This window comes from Aulostomus chinensis, chromosome 21, assembly GCF_037954235.1.
Source record: "Aulostomus chinensis isolate RoL2024-O1b breed Wild chromosome 21, RoL_Achi_v1.0, whole genome shotgun sequence".
In the NCBI taxonomy this organism is placed as follows: Eukaryota; Metazoa; Chordata; class Actinopteri; order Syngnathiformes; family Aulostomidae; genus Aulostomus; species Aulostomus chinensis.
The window spans coordinates 10,429,771-10,446,601 of NC_141340.1; the positions used below are offsets into that span (position 1 = coordinate 10,429,771).

The 16,831-nt window shown below is 42.7% G+C and overlaps 1 protein-coding gene across 1 annotated transcript; it reads right to left on the reverse strand.

Annotated features, from left to right (window-relative positions):
• Positions 1 to 283: 283 nt before the first annotated feature.
• Positions 284 to 16,373, reverse strand: LOC147241644 (cysteine-rich secretory protein LCCL domain-containing 1-like). Its single transcript, XM_086191059.1, has 15 exons — positions 16,184 to 16,373; positions 15,498 to 15,805; positions 8,901 to 9,019; positions 8,029 to 8,161; positions 7,828 to 7,943; positions 7,118 to 7,218; positions 6,777 to 6,968; positions 6,054 to 6,114; positions 5,913 to 5,979; positions 5,663 to 5,793; positions 5,523 to 5,566; positions 5,368 to 5,440; positions 5,203 to 5,278; positions 4,969 to 5,102; positions 284 to 1,778 (listed from the first exon to the last, which is right to left on the reverse strand). The coding sequence occupies exons 2-15, from the start codon at positions 15,762 to 15,764 to the stop codon at positions 1,727 to 1,729; spliced, it is 1,566 nt and encodes a 521-aa protein (XP_086047185.1). The 5' UTR covers positions 15,765 to 15,805; positions 16,184 to 16,373; the 3' UTR covers positions 284 to 1,726.
• Between the last annotated feature and the right edge of the window lie 458 nt (positions 16,374 to 16,831).

The window sequence follows — 16,831 nt, forward strand, 5'->3', positions numbered from 1 at the left end:
CTGGTGACATACCTTAGGAGGGAAGCTAGAAAATCAAAAACTACCGTTCTGCTTTGCATTCTAAAAGAAAAAAAAAAGGATATCGGGAGTTAAGGAGTGGATACTAAGTTGTGCATCTCTCATAAGAAGCTCGGGGGGACTGTTGAGAAGCAGTTATTCCCCATCAAACCTGCAAAAACCCACTGCTTCACTAACTCCCTGAGGTACTTTGGTGTTTTGGCTCTCGCAAGCGTGTCCACTGGGTTAGAGCAAATGTGAAATGACTCATCGGCAATGAGGTTTTAGCACAGATTGTCAGCTTTAATACGAGGGTATTATGACCCATATCAGATGAAATGTTCAAGGACCACTGATAACCCTGTCTGAGAAAAACCCGTTTCCCAGACTTGCCGCAGCATTTTAAAGTTTTTATTTCTTCTTCATATATTTGTTTTCTATCAAGATTTCCTGTCAAGGTCTCGCAGGTTTCAAACGACAACATTATTACACCTCACCTCAGATCTATATTGACAATGCTTAAAGGTGAGTGCGAGGCACGGTGGTGTGTGTGTGTGTGTGTGTGTGTGTGTGTGTGTGTGTGTGTGTGTGTGTGTGTGAGTTTGAATGGAGGATACACAAAGGAGTTATGATCACGTTACAAAAAGTCTTCACGAGTTAAGAAAAATGTGTAGCAGCACCATCACCACAACCACCACAGATTTACAGCAGGAAATCCAATACCAACATTAGTTTGATGAGGACATTCGAGTATTTCTAAAATATATTTTGTGGGATTATAATCTTGTGGAAGGGTTTAAAGTAGATGGTTCAATTTAGTTTTAAAATGATTGTAAGGGCAATTTAAACTGCAAAACCTTACGTGACAATAAAAGTAACAACACGAATTTGAAAAGAAACTTCAAAAAAGCAGAAAAATTTTAAAAAAAACTAGGCGTTTATAGAAATATTAACAAGTATATTTGTGGATACTGTAGGAAATAAAACTGTTACATAATTTTTTTGTTACAGATGTAACTGTAAAAACTGCTGTGGGTTCAGATATCCAAATAAAAATGACTCAAGACTGACAACTTTCTGGTGTACTTCCCGCCTGCAGGGAGTTTGAAACTAAACTACATTATCTGGAAAACAACAATGAACAAAACTCTGAAAAATACATTATATATAAAAAAAAAACAAAACAAATATAGCAGCATCCTCTAAATCACTGATACACAGTAAGCACAATTATATAAAAATAAATGCTTCAAAATGTGTCCCCCCATCATTAACAAATAGCAAAACATCACCCCATTACCAGAGCACCAGTAAAAATGTGCCATACAATAAGAGAGCTATTCATTCTTAAGTGCCATAATAAAGTTATATCATATATAATCATACACAGCTATTTATTAAAAAGGCAAGACGATGGCACACAAATGTAATACTATTGACAAACATGTACAAAACCCAGCAAACCATTCAGATATTTACATTTTATGGAAAGGGAAAAAAAAAAACCCATCCCGCTCAAGATGACAAGTCTGCACGGGTTGGTCCAGACAGCTCCTCATCACGTACGTGTCAAGTGTTTTTGTTGCTGAGTTTACGCTGTCATGGTGATGACCTTTAACCCCCATTGCGTGTTGTAGTGAAGGTAGAAATGTTTCAGTCATTGAAGTTTGACAACAGGGTTTGATTACCACCTATTCACCAGCCCGAGTGAGGCCGCCTTGTGGGTCACTCAAATCACAGCGAACACCCGGAACGCTTTCCCTCCGGGAGGATTTTGAAGACTACAAAAAAGAGGGAGAGAGAAAAGGAGTGTGTCAGATTTAGAGCATGTGCCTGGCTTCTTTCTTTTTTCTTTGTTTTTTTGACGAGAGACGTCACTGACAGACGCACATACACAGATACACTTCTGGTTTGCAGTGAAATGTCCGCATCTGACAGTCTGATGACAGATAGGACATAAACAGAAAGAGATAAAGCATCATTTTGTGTGTGTGTGTGTGTGTGTGGGGGGGGGGGGGACTTCATATGTTAATCCAACAAAGACAGACATGTTGTGGAGTTAGAGGAGACAGATAAATGATGGGAACAGACGTCATCGCCGCAATGAGATAAAGGTAGTGGCAAGAGAAAAGAAATTATTGTGTTCACAATTCTGCAGGCAAAATTGGTGTCATTTAATGTCTCAAATAACTGCAACAGACTACACAGTACGAGGGTCCCTTTTATCAGCCTGGTACTCACCTTTCACCTTGATACTGTTGAAGACTGGTGGTACAGCACGCATTCAACATGCTCTTTAGTGAGTTATTTTTCTTTTTTAGTCACTAAGGGCACATGAATTTTGTCCACCATTTTAATGATCAGTATTTAAAGGATAGTTGCTCTGAGCTACCAAAGTCGACATTAATAGCTTGGCTCAAAAGTTTAATTACATGCCAAATTTAAAGCACACTGACCAAAAAGGTTTTAATTAAAAATAGAATATTCTTCAATATCAGCAAAAGAAGTAATGAACATTATTATTTTGTCCTCTAATTCAAAATGTCAAAGCTAGTCCGGTCTTTTGAGGTATGTAAGAATATTTTACACTCTGGTGGGGATATATTTAAACTGGGTGAGTTCTTTATTGCCTGGGTTAAGCTTCTTAACATTCCAACAGCCTCCTTACAAACCAGAGATGTCTCTCATTTCTTTGGCCGTGTGAGCAAAAGTGGCAAAAAAGAAACAGCATTGTCAACACTTCAAAGCGCACGTGGATATATTTGTATGCAGACGATGCAGCGCTCTTTTTTACAAACCTTCTGCTTCAGGTTCTTTCTGGTAAATTCAGTGATGAGCAGTGGATTAAGTAGCCATATTTCAAATATTGTATCCATATCAGGCTGTACAAGGGTACTGCTTATACGAATAACACCCCCACCACACTCATTCACACACACACACACGCACACACACACACACACACCCACGCACACAAACTCCCCCAACTTCTGTGTATCTTCTGGCACATTTGCACAGGATAAGTAAAGCCTGTATTCAAATGGAATTTACTGACATTATCCCCCCCGGATATGATGACAAGGCTCTGCGTACCATTCGCCAATTTGCACTGACAGGCGAAATTCAAGATTGGAGAAAGCAGTAACAAGCTCTTGTTCCACAAAAGAAAAAAAAGGATCTGCCTTAGTGACCAAAGTAGCAGTTCAGCCACAAAGCAGATCTGGAGGAAATTGATCTCTGTAGATGTGGAACACGCAGCGCAGCGGGCAGCTGCACAGAGTGAGGCCTTGTTACCGGCCTATTTTTCATAAGACTAATATTACTGTATATCATTATCATGATCTCTGAAAAGCGTTACACCTAGCATTGAAATCTGTCTTGCATCAAGATATCTTGATATGATTTCACCTGATCACATTTCCACATGCTACTATCATGTAAGCTCTGATCACTCTGTCCAGTTCTCATTGCCATTTCCAACTGATTGCTGCCATGCTATTAGTCATTGCTTCATAAATGGCTGCCATATGCATTGTCAAGCTTTTTAATGTCTGCTTTTATCAGACCAACTTGAAATCAGGCACTTGATCTTCTCCTCACTCCATTTTGTCTCTTGAATAACATCCAAAATTGAAAAGAGGGCTGCTTCAGGCGCTAACTTTAGCTTTGTCAGCTAACTAGTTAAAGGCTGGTTTTGGAACACGATAACAAACTTCCACCACCATAGTTGGGTGTGGATTGAAGATACGGGGGCATTTCCACTTGTGTTCAAATGTAGTTTGGTTGATCGGGGCTCCAAATTACCAAAATGGGCTTGGTAATTTGCAATGGAATTTTGACTTTACAAGCTACAAAATAGGAGATTCATGCAGGTAAATCGTTACAAACTGTAAAAATAAACTCCTCGGTCAATACTAGCCCTGTGTGAATAGGGCAAATACTTAGAAGTTTTTGTTTTGGGGAATATAAATTTCCTACCTTTGACAACACAAGATAAAGGTCTAAATCAAATATCTTTGCATAATCTGATTCATACATCCATTTCTCTACTATTTCTATCTTCACTTGAGAAACGATGCTGGTAGGATCCTTTCAGTGTTGCCCTTTTAGGCTTCAAACCAAAACCCCCCACCCAGACCTACATAGAGATGCACTTATCCTCTCTAATTGCCAAGAAATTAATTATTTTGGACTAGCAGCATGCTAATCACCCTCCCATGTGCACGACATGAGAGATGTAATGAACTCGCGGCATCTTGAAAAGATTAGGCCCACTCGGGAACGCACAGTGGAGAAACTTTTCTCTACCTGAGAGCCGTTGGGTTCTCACTCCTCCTCTCGATGTTGCAGTATATGAAGCTCTTTACTCTGGCACCAGGATTTAAGACCTCCTTCAAAAGAACTTATCATGCACACATACTGGGCCTCCATTGACATTAACTGTATTCACACCATACTTTTATCCTGATATCGCCAGAAAACGTTGCTTATTTTCTAGTGATAGTGGGTTGATTCACCTTGCTGTTATGAGAACAATTAAGACTGATTCATTGAGATATAGACTTAACAAACCGTAGAAAAAAGTTGTAGCAGCAGCGCAACAAGATAAATAAGCCTGTTCTCCCAAGAATTTTGTTTTTTAGATAACATGATAAGTAACGCGTATCTTGAGATAACATTTTAAAAGTGATAAAGCACGTCTGCTCTCAGCGTCATTGTCTTTCAACGGAAACAAATTTTTTCTTCACTTTTTTTATTGCTGTCATCTTATAATGTAAGGTACTACTTCTTTATTGACTGCTGTTAAAACTGGAAATGTGGGTTTTCATTGTTAATCTTGTGCCTCAAAATTGAAACTTTGATTAAAAAAACGTTCCTTAAACATCACATGACATGTAATATTACATGTCATCTGAGGGAATGTTATGCACAGGGGTCAGTTTAGTTACTGGTAGATTTACTCCCTCTTACCTTTCAGAGGAAATGCCATTTTGATATGAGGCAATATAGTGTTTCCGCTTGTCTACTGGCATCACATCGATGTAACCGCCGGCGTTGTTCCTGATGACTCCAGCATGGACTGCTGCCCGGCATATACTGGACTTCTGCAGGAGCATGCAAGAAGAAAAGTGGATTTAGTTCTTTCTACCAGCACTTTGGCTTCAACCCTTCTGGATGTGTAATCCAATTAAATTCAAGACTTACATCGGAGTATATTCTGGTGCCAATCACTCTGGATATGTTCGGGTTCTCGTCTAGACAGTTTCTCGGGCAGTATAATCTAAAAACAAAGGAGCAGATGAACACAGGTGAGGACATTTACATAAAATCAAAGACTTTGTCAAATGAAGGAAAGATGCGGGGACGCACCTTGGGCAGTGTCTTGCAGGCCTTTGGTAAGGACACAGCTGTGCAACTGTGGTGTCACATGTGATAGCTTTGACTGCAAGACAACAGTGGGACATTGTCAACAAGCTAACGGTGATGTCACCTCAAATGAAAACGGGTGCATACTGTGGACGTACCTGCTACTCTGGAGACTGTGAAGGAATTGGCGCTCTGATACTTTCTGTGCAGGAGACACATTTTTAAAATGGAATCACACACCTTTTTTTTTATTATTTTGAAAATTCAAGAGCATCAGAAGGAAGTTTCATTGTCTCACCCTACACTCTGGACTCCATTCTTGTTAGATTTGATAAAAAAGTCCTGTCTCCCTTGTCTTGTCACATCCATCCATCCTCCGTCGTTATCTATGACGCCTGCATGTAAACCAGCCCTGCAAATGCTGGATTGCTGCAAAATCATGTCATTGACCTTTATTGGCAAGTTTTTTGCTGACAATGTCATCCACAAATTGCGGATCAATGAAAACAGTCGATCGAGAGAATTTGAATTTCTCAACCAATACTCACCATTTCATAGTACACTGTCCCAACTATCTTTCCTGTGGCATCAAGACATCCAGCTGGACACTCATATCTGCGGGTCCACATAGAAAATTAATGATTTCTCGTCATATTGTCTTTCTAGTCTGTATTTAATCTGAACCGTACCTGTTACACGGCGTTCCTTTACACTGATCTCGAAGTTTGGTGTCGCACGTCACAAGCTGAGCTGAAAAAAAAAGAACATAAAAGCTGCTTTTGAATGCTGGTACAGGAACCGACATGCATCATTCTGCTGGGACTCCGTTTTCAAAAGCCAGAGTTGAGTGACAGTGATTGTTGTGACGCTTGAAGAACTACAGAGAAGAATTCCTGCAGAAAGGTTCAGGGTGGTCAGCAATACTAGAGGAAGTGTCTCAGCTTTCAAGCGCAGGCCCCTTGCGCTGCCGAAAGGAAGCCATTTAAAAACCACAGCGAGCCCCGCTCACCCCTCTCTGTCGGCCAAAAGCAAACACACTCGAGGGATCATGCTAAAATAGACCTCCCCTCCCTGCTTGTGATATTAAGTACACTTTCGAAACTGTCAGGGTTAGTCAGGCAGATGACAGATAAAGGCTACAGAACATCAAGGCAATTTAAGATAAATTGCAAGAAAAACATTTCCGGTCAAAGCCTTTTTTTTTTTTTGCTTTAGGTCTTGTTATCCATTATTGCACCAAACAAGAAGCCATTCACAACTTCTTTGTTTTATGGAGGGGTTTTTTAGCCAATTTTGAATGAAACCTGTAGATCTTGTCTGATACCGCCTCCCAACCCTTAAACCAGATCATACAGCCCCCTCATTTAGAGAAGAAACTAGATCCAGAATAAACAGTAAAAGTGGCAGCTTACACATCTGCTGTGTGTTGACCACTTCATTCTTTTGCAGGTCCTCTGTGGGGGACTTGGTGGGGGCTGCTGCCGGGAGACTGGGAGTCTCTGGCTTAGAGACCCGAGGCCAGAGCTTCTGTGGAGTACGGGGGGCCTCCGGCTCAATGAAGTTGTTTTCTTCTGTTTCCTCTGGAGGAGGGCTGGAATTGTCATCTTCAAGTAAAGTCACAGAAACAAAGCATAATGAGCAAATATTTTCTCAGCTTTTCATCTTCTGTCCTTTTGGTTTTGCACACATGCTCACACGCACGCGCGCACGCACACACACACACACACACACACACACACACACACACACAAACCTTTGTAACAGAGGTTGTCCTTGCAGCCTCCTCCATAACTGGGAGGACACGCGGAGCAGGGGGCCCCATGTTTGTAAGGTGAGTAGCCCAACCAGTTTCCCCTGTTAAGGTCACATAACAACCATGTCTTATTGAACTCACAACACATACTACTCGATATATATTTTTTCATCTTTGAAAGAAAACACTAACTCTGGGAAATCCACCTATTTGTTATCCTTCCCAGAGCCAGACAAGAAGATAGATTCCCTTCTCTCATCTGTGCATGTGGCAGGTAGCTCACAGAGACCAGCTAGTTAGCTTAGCACAGTGAACGGCCGTGAGTGGGAAATGTTAGCATCATTTTTTGGAAAAAGTCATCAGCTGCCTCTCAAAAAAAAGAGGAGTTTTTGTCTTTATCGACATGACTGGGATTCTGCATGGTATTCGTTGTGAAATAACTAAGGTATGCGAACGCTTCCCATCCACTACCATCCATTGCGCTAAGCTAACTAGCTGGTCTGCGTGTGTCTCACCTCACTACTGCATCCACAGAGGAGAGAAGGGTATCTACGTATCTTCCTATCTGGCTCCGGGAGGATTGAAAATAAGTTTATTTCCCAAAAAATGTCCATGTTTTTTAAACTCTTATGAGGAAATACAATACAAGAGTATGTTTAAGATGTTAGTCATCTTTCAAATCAAAGAACGTCACAAATAAATGTTCTTACTTTGGTGAGTAGTTGCAGACAAGATACACAGCTTTGGCCCAAATCTGTCCCCACACGTTCATGTTGTAACACATGTTGATGGCACAACCGATCCGACTGCTGGTAGCCCACACAAGCTATAAAACACAGATTATCAACAACACAGCTGCAATATTTGTCATGAAGTCTTTGTCATCACCAAAAGACGATAGACCTGGCTACCTGTGTGTAATGCGTGCAAACCGGGCCGGAGCACCTGAAGGGGCAGTAGGGGTTACACTCCTGAGGATAAGGGAAGGAGTAATCTTTGACTTCATCATACCAGGCCTGCACATGGAAGGTGGGGGGCCGATACCTGGAGGAAGTGAGTCAGAATATGCTTAAGGGTGATGTTCCAAACAGCGTTCAGGTTGTGTCACTATTGTTGTGGGAAATACAATCTGCAGGTAAAATACATGACATGTGGGTGAATCACAACCCGGGTGTGTATGTATCATTTAATCATTTATGAAATACATCATTCAATGGAGCGCTGGGCTACTGACAGGCTGTGTTGCACGCAGCTGATGACTCAGTATGCCTCTTCGGCATGAGTGTCTTGAGACGCACCTCCAGCTCAGCTCTTCCTCTGCATGCTCTTACAACTCTTATCATTGTTGCCAACTCTCTTCCGGACCCCGCTGAGGTCTTTTAGCCCAGATCAGAGCCATGCAGCCAAATTAAACTTATTCTTCTAAAATTCTTTCCATTTTAATTAATGTACTGCTTAAATTTTTTGTTTTCATTTTAAAAGAGCGTCAGTAGTAATCTCTGTCCTTAATAATACACCTGAACACCATATTGCACAACCGTTTGAGTTTGGACAATAAGGTCAGCAACGCCTGGAATTTGTTCTCAATGTTGAATGAACCACTGGCTAATGGATAAATCCAGGCTGCTGGGTGTGACAAACCATGGAAGGACACGCCTGACTGATAAGGCCCAGGCAGGAAGCAAACATGGGTGTCTGCTTTCCAAAAGTCTCTGCCCAGCATTGGATTGTACAAGTCCACCTAATGAGGTGACTGGTGAGTGGATATTGAATTATTACTCACCTCCCCCAGTGGGCTCCCAGATTCTGTCCGATCTGTGGCAATAAGCCTGCAGGGCCGTGCTCCCACAGACAAGTCTCAGCCCACTCCTCAGCAGTACGCTCCAACGTTGTGTCCCATTCCTAAAATTAAAAAAAAAAAAAAAAAAATCAGTGATTTATAAGATTAGATTTGATGTCAATAAACTGTAAATTCACTGCTTTTATTGCAACTTAGATGTAATAAGATATGATCATCGAGCAGCTCGTGGGCAAGCGGAGACGTTCACCGCTGTACAGTTATTTTCTCAGCTGTTAACAATGTGATGCGGGGTGTTATCTGAACACCAGTGTTACTTATCGTGTGCCATGACAAATAGGAACGGCAAAAACGCAGTGGGCTGTAAAGACATTTTATTGCTGCTCAGCTGACTTGGCCCAGATGGGTTTACCCAATAAGATTCAGTGATATTCAAAAAATGCAAAAGCTGTTTTTTTGCCTTAAGTAATACCTTCCATATGTCTCTGGTGAGATGTTGGCGCAAGCCTATACGTCTCTCTCTGAATTGCCCTCTCAGTCAGGTTTGACTCTGGGGTGATACGAAAGGATCATATTCCTTTTCTGGGTTTTTTTGAGAATGCAAAAAGTGTCCTTCCTCTCTGCTGACCTATATTCCACCATAAAAAAAAAAATCAACCCAAAAAAACTAAAATAAGACCAGCTGGAAGTCTTCTGAAGAATACGACAGAGAAGGTTCATTTAATTGCACACCTTCACTTTCACCTTCGGTGTGGGATGTAACAAGTTTCTAAGACAATTAGTTTACAGTGTGTGTGTGTGTGTGTGTGTATGTGTGTGTGTGTGCGTGTGGGCGCACGCGCCTCCGCATGTGCACAAACACCAGGGGAGGTGTCAGAAGTTTTCACATTTCACACGCAGAAGTTTGAGCATACCCTCACTGAAATCTCATCCAATAACTAAAATAACTCTCAAACATCCACCACCACCTCCTCCATCGTCCGTCACCCACTCTCAGTCCCACCAGAAATGCACGCGTGCACACACACACACACACACACACACACACACACACACACACACACACACACACACACACACACACACCTAACAACAGGATGTCTGGCAGCCCTGCAAATTAACTCTAAACAGTTTCTTCGGCTCTTTCTGGGAATTCGGTTAGTTGTTGAGTGGATGCATTTGTTTAAATTAACGACAGCGGGGTTTTATTGGCTGACTCTATTGCGTGGTGTGGTCTGTTGAATTTGGAGACAATACCTTATAGAAATAAATCACATTAGAGCGGAAAAAAATAAATAAACAATAGGATGTGTAGAGTGTGCTTTTCTCCCTCTCTCTCATCAGTATCATTGTAACACCCTCGCAGATTGAAGCTTGTTTTCTCTCTTGCACACTGAGGCCAAACGATGACTGACAGGAGCAGGGCTATGACAGAAAAGATCGTTTGTTTACCAGATACCATATCTCGCTTGAAAAATGACCTCTGTCGTCAGTGGGCTACAAATCAATGTCAGTACCCCTGTTGCAATGCCTGGCTGTCCCCTTTTGTTTGGTTCTGTAATAGCTGATGACGCTGAAATAGACATATTGGAAATATGTAAGCCTGGTCATTAGAAGTAGGGCAATAATGCTGAAGGAAGCTGTTCTATGACATTTTCCCCTTCAGTGTTCTCAACAAGGGACCTTCATGTACAAAAAACAATCAATATTTACATTGGTAAGGAGACTGAAACATTGAATTGAGTTGCGGTAACTGCCATATAATCTGCAAACTGCAGCACATAGAACATTCTGTACTTAAGCAGGGTCAACACTTTGTTTTAGACCATTAATAAGTGGTTATGGATCTGAAAGCATTTAGCTGTGCCCACAACTAACAGCAGAGGCCAAAAATGGTGATGAGCGAGGAACATTGTGTATAGAAAAGATATGATTTGCGATGTTGTGGAGGCATATCTTAACGGAACATGACAACTTTTTGGAAAATGTGTATATTATTAATCATTTTTAAAGCCAGACAAGCAAATAGATACCCATCTCTCCTCTCTGTGAGAGCTAGAGTGCTCCAGAAACCTAAGCTAGCTGCTAGTTAGCTTACCTGCAATGAACACTAGCAGGGGTAGAAACCTGTCTCAAAAGACACCAAATCACTTTTTTTTCCAAAAATAATCTTTGCCTGTGTTAATAAAACAAGGGCTCTGCTTAACGTTAAAGCAAGCTGTTGAAGAGATGCTGTTATTTCAATTAGCTATAGCTAGCGGTCATCACAGCTAAGCTAACTAGCAGTTAACAAGGATATCTAAGTCACTAATGCTCACAGAGAGGAGAGAATGGCATCCATCTGATAAAGAATATACACATATTCCAAAAAGGTGTCATATATTAATAAAACAAGAGTTATGCTTAAGATTTGCTGTGCAAAAAATGTTGAAAATAGTTAATATGCTGAAATTTTAATCAGATATAGCTAGCGTCCATTCAAGCTAAGCTAACTTGCAGTCTGCTGTCCTCTGGGAGTCTGGAGCTTTGAAACGCATACAAAGTGGACAGAACGGTATCCATCAGTTTGTGCGACGACTAAAGAGGATGGACGATATGCATTTTTGTACCCAAAAATTGGTGTTTTCCTTATAATGATAGATAATCATGTTTATTTTTACAGAGCATCCATCCAGTTTAAGCTCTTGTTCCTGTAATGTGGAAAGGAAGAGCTCAAAACTGGTTAGTCAAGGTTGATAATATTCATTAAATCTGGTTAAGAGGAAACCAAGACCCCAGTCATGCACCTCTAGATCCTGACTAAACTTCTGCTGGGGCCTGTAAAGAAAAACACCTCCTCTGCTAAAGTCTTTCAGCGCTGTGCACACGACATTGTTTATTTCGCTTAACACTTCATTTGCAGCTGGGCCTTTTTTGTCCCCTGGTCATCTGGTTGCATTCCAAAGTGGTATGGGGGTACTTCCTTAGCAAGTTTGGGTTTCCAGGGCCATGAGCAATTGTGCATGCAGAGAAATACTGGAAAGCAGGTAAAAAGATTTCTGGGAAGGTTGAGGGGAAAAAAAAAAAAAACAACAGAAGAGGACTGGATGTGTGGGAGAAAAGTAGTAAAGAATATTATTTACTAAATATAAAAATTCCATTTTGCAAATTGGAGGCAATTTATCAACAAAAATAAGCTATAAGCTACCAAAATAGCAGCTCCTTGAGAAAAGATCAATAATGGTGGTAGGTGCTTGTCATCATGGCAGCAGCTCAAAATCTGCTGCTTGACACCGGCAGTAAGCAGCTTAAAAAGGAGGCCTTTCCAAGTCTGGCTGGCTCAGAATGATCAATAGGGAAAAGCAGCTGCAGCAGGATTCACAGCAGAGAAGCGACAGAAAGACAGTGTGTCTGTAGAGGGGAGGGAAGTCTGAGATTCTGATATTTGATATAGATGTCTGCACCAAGAGGCACTGGACTCCCATAAGCACACATCTTGTCCCTAGATCGTATGAAATGAAGAAGCAGCCCAACATTGAAGGGTATTAATTTACTGGATGTTGTTTGGTTTTGGTTTACTCTTTTTTCAAAGCTTTAAGTTATGTCATTCACACTATCTTGATTTTTCCCAACTTTAGATGGTGCAGCTGTGGCGTTGTCAGCACTATAAATGGGACCATATTTCATAGAATGAAAACCATGGTGCGTTAAATAAAGACTTGAATAAGCAATCGCGATATTAAAGGTAGCAGAAAAATCTCCACTGAGGTAATAAACCGAGTGGAGTCGTCCTGTATTTGCAACCAGCGGAGACGCCCCCTGCTGGCTATTAAAAAGAATGCAGGGTCAGCATAGGCTTCACCCTTCGCGGTCACCTCACTTCTCTTCTTTGCTGAGTTATTGGATAGAATATGACCTGCGCAGCTCCAGCCAAGTGTCCATTTTGGTGAGAATACAGTGACATCAGTGCTATTTTTGGATCATGTTGTCCTTGTTGCTTCACTGGACACTGGCTGTGAACCGGAGCTCTCTGAGGAGTCATTCAGAAGGACCTGCACTTTAAAAACACGTCCGCCGACCTGCCATAACTGGCATAAATGGCCCCAATCGTTAAACGTTCTTACGCAAATTTGTTCATAAACACATTAAGATATTTTAAACCCTCAATTTAGTCTCACAGGAGAGAAATAAAAGCCTGCTGTTAACAACACTTTGCCCTTGACATTGATCCGTTATACCTTATAATATTGAAGTATTTGCAAGTCTCAGCTTCAGCCACTCCGGAAGAAGCTTTCCAAACTATCGGGGGAAAAAACCACGAGGTGATGTCATCCATAAAACACACTGAATCGCGGGAAACGTTACATTATAAAGACTAATGTTCAGAATTCAGCGTCTTCCGTCTCTTTTTTCTTGGGTCCTCCCAACATTTTAGAAACGCAGCACTGACTGACATTTAACTTCGCTGCCTAAATATCAAGTCAGAGGCGTGTCAACATTACCATAATGGAGCTTCTAGGAAAACGAGTCTTAACTTTAATTATGGTTTCACTGGGCTCACATTATCCTGCAATTCATTAAAACGACAAACCAAACCAACCCCCCCCCCCAAAAAAAAACGACCCCCCAAAAAAAACGACCAAAAAGATGTCTATGGAGTCTTATTCATCTACCAAGCAGCAACATCGCCGCTCCCCCAGACCTGAGCCGCGAAGCCAAGTTAAACATCAAGACAGGTGGGGCTCTTTTTCTCCCAAGATGCAATCTGTTTGTCTTGCAGCGCTTCAAACGCTGACACTTCTCCGTTCATACCTGCGGGTCAACGTTTGAGTGAGAACCGCTGTCCCCATTGAAGCTTTGTACATCGCTACAGAGTGTGAATGCTTATCCAGGGGATTTTTTTTTTTTTTTTGGTGTGTGTGTGTGTGTGGGGGGGGGGGGTGCTGGATAATGACAGAATGGGAACGGAGCCACAGGGATAAGGGCAGGGGACAGATAGAGAGAGAGAGAGAGAGAGAGAGAGAGAGAGAGAGAGAGAGAGAGAGAGAGAGAGAGAGAGAGGAAACATGAAGGGGGAGGGCAGGAGGGAGGAGTGGGATTTGAATTGATGTTATCTTGGAGTCTTTGTGATGATTGCCACGGAGGGTCAGCCGGGTTATGGTTTAATACAATGGGAGACAATAACAGAGCTGACGGACAAACGTGCAAGCGCACGAGGACTCATGCACGAGCGTGTCGGAGAGCAGAGGAGCCCGCCTAGGAAGTCTTCCAGTGCAGTGAAGCTGTGAGGTTTCTGAGAGGTGACAACCCAGACGGAGGGAAACTCACAGTAATACGGAGCCTCCTGCAAAATTATACACAGAAATCCATAGAACCCGGCTTCTCAGTCCACGTCTGCAGAATTAACAGTCTTTCAGCGTCACTGGTCTTCTTCTTTCTGCGCCCTCTCTTTTTATTTTCATTCACTCCTCCCTCACACGCTCGATTATTCAACCCTCTCATCTGCGTTTCAATTATTTTCACACCTGATTCTGTCTCTCCAGCAAATCTCCTTCATCATCTTTTATTTTCTATTCCTTGCCACCCCCCCCCCCCCATCTTTCTCTTAACCTCTCGTCCTCTTGTTGCATGCTTCTCCATATTTCACCCCTGGGTGCCCCTGAAGGTATAAAAAAAAAACAAAAACAGCCAACTGTAACAAGAGACAGTAGAAAGGAGCAGCACACTGCTGGCTCAGCGTTTCTTCACCAGAGTGTGCCTCAACCGGAGGCCTGCCAAGCAGAATGGTGCTTTCACACACGTACACACACACACACACACACACACACACACACACACACACACAGAGTCCTCAATCCAACCTCTCAATTATACAATTACACAGTCCAGCAGTTGCCCCCAGCAGGAACTGTTTATTTGCCTTTACCGTAGAATAATACTGCCTTTTGTTCTGTAGCTCTTTGCGGCTGATGAAAGGATGATAAAAAGTCATTACCTCCTGCACGCCGTATTGATTTTTTTAAGCCTCCGAATGCTGTTGGTGGCAACACACTATAGCGGTCAAGCAACACATGTAGCACATTTGCAAAAGTTCCAGATGGTTGAGTGCGGAGCACTTGACTTTCTGAAGGTGTGCGGTTTGTGTGTGTTCAGTTGGGGGTGAAACAGCTGGTAAAACAAGCCTTGGTGGCGTGCTCTGATTCTAATTGCACAGTGAAAAGTGATCTGGCACAGTATGCACACACACAAACACACACACACACGCACGCACGCACACGCACGCACGCACGCACACAACGCACACGAGGGATAAAGTCAAACAAATCTCTACGCAGGAGTTTGAAAAAATAAAAGGCAGTAGTAATGTGATCATTGGCAAGTTGGTGGAATTCAACTCTGGCGAAACAGACGGCGTCACATGGGTGAGGACTAACGGGGGTTCATGTGTGAAGGTGCTTAGATCCTGGCATGCTGCTTGTAAGGGAGCCAAGTGGGACAAGTGCCAGCTGGTCTGGTGACTGGGTCGAAGTATATGGTGCACAAGTGTACCACAATGCTCGGGGAGTTCAGATTGAGGTCAAGTAAACTTCATGAATCACCTACCATGTACTCCATATTGGAGGCGGGGGGGTACACCTGGCCTCGGAGTTTGTTGTGAAGGTCCAGGATGAGCTGAGCGTCGCTGTCCGTGATGGCTCTCTTACCCCTCTGCTTTGCCTGCCACCATTCACCATCCTCATCCAGGTACTTGTCCAGGATCTGCTGCCAGCCCGTGGAGTTGGGGAGCATCACCATGGAGATGGCTGCGTGGAGGAGAAGCAGCAGCAGCAGGGACACGCCCCTCAGCAGGGATACACATCTCATCCTCATAGGAGCTGATGATCCTCTCAGGTACAGTGGAATGGAGCGAGCTGGCGAAAGTAAAGAATTCTGTATTAAATTTGATTCATAACTTGGGTCAATATTGAACTTGGTGAGGACAGTTGCTCAAGAACTGCTGGCTCCTGCTGTGGGGGGGGGGGGGGTGCTGGAAGGATGTGATCCTTAGTTAAAGATGTAAAGCTACCAGTTTAACTTCTTTGAAGTTTTTTTTTTTCTTGAGTAAAAGTGGGCGAAAGCTGCAGAGCTGCGTCTCAAATCTCTAATAATAATGCAGAGACTGAACTCGAGCGCACGTGGACTTTCAGTTGTGGGATGCATGCTGTGTTGATGACAGGAAGAAACTTACGGGGGAAAAAAATAGTAATTCATCTCTAAACGGAGTGATTTAATGTTCACACTTGATCTACCTTAAATGAGCTGGAGTGGAGCCCCGCTGTTTGGTATCCTGACAGAAAATCTGGCTGTGACGAAACTTGATCCGCCGCTGCAAGAGGATCCGTTTTCAAAAGTGATGACGGCTGACAAAAATAAAGACAGTCTTCAGTCTGGTTGAAAAAGTGGATCCTTGTCCTTTCGGGATTTTTGCACCAAAGCCCGCAACAGCATCGCTTACCAACATTTTATCCTCAAGTTGACTGAGCTCAAGAGCGCTGCCCCTGGCCACGCCCCTCCGGAGGTTGGAAACAGCCCACTCGATTATGCCAAGACCTCAAAGGGTCGTGCGTGCTCTACAGTGGGCTTTAATAGCAGAAATGTTCAGAAACTTCTCAAATGCACAGAAAGTCTTTATCCCACTGAAGAAAAACACACACTGCTGTGCTTCATATTCATTTTGACCTTATTGCACTTCCTGGATTTCAAGTAATCTTCCAAATACGCCCTCATAGGAGCCTTGTATTCTCATTTATTTATTGTAGCAGAAGCATCTCTTTGACTGTTTGGCTGCTTCCCAAACAGCCGCAGACTAACTTTCTTCACAACTGCATTAATGTAAACCAGATAATGCTCCCCGCAGCCCCCCCCAGTCCACCACCCCCACCCTCACCTCCATTCTC

Coding starts and splice junctions, on each gene's coding strand:
- LOC147241644 (XM_086191059.1), bottom strand. CDS start 15,764: ATGAGGATGAGATGTGTATCCCTGCTGAGGGGCGTGTCCCTGCTGCTG. Junction 6,115..6,776: donor GGTCAACACACAGCAGATGT/GTAAGCTGCCAC, acceptor TTTTTTTTTCAG/CTCAGCTTGTGACGTGCGAC. Junction 5,441..5,522: donor CACAGTCTCCAGAGTAGCAG/GTACGTCCACAG, acceptor GTTGTCTTGCAG/TCAAAGCTATCACATGTGAC.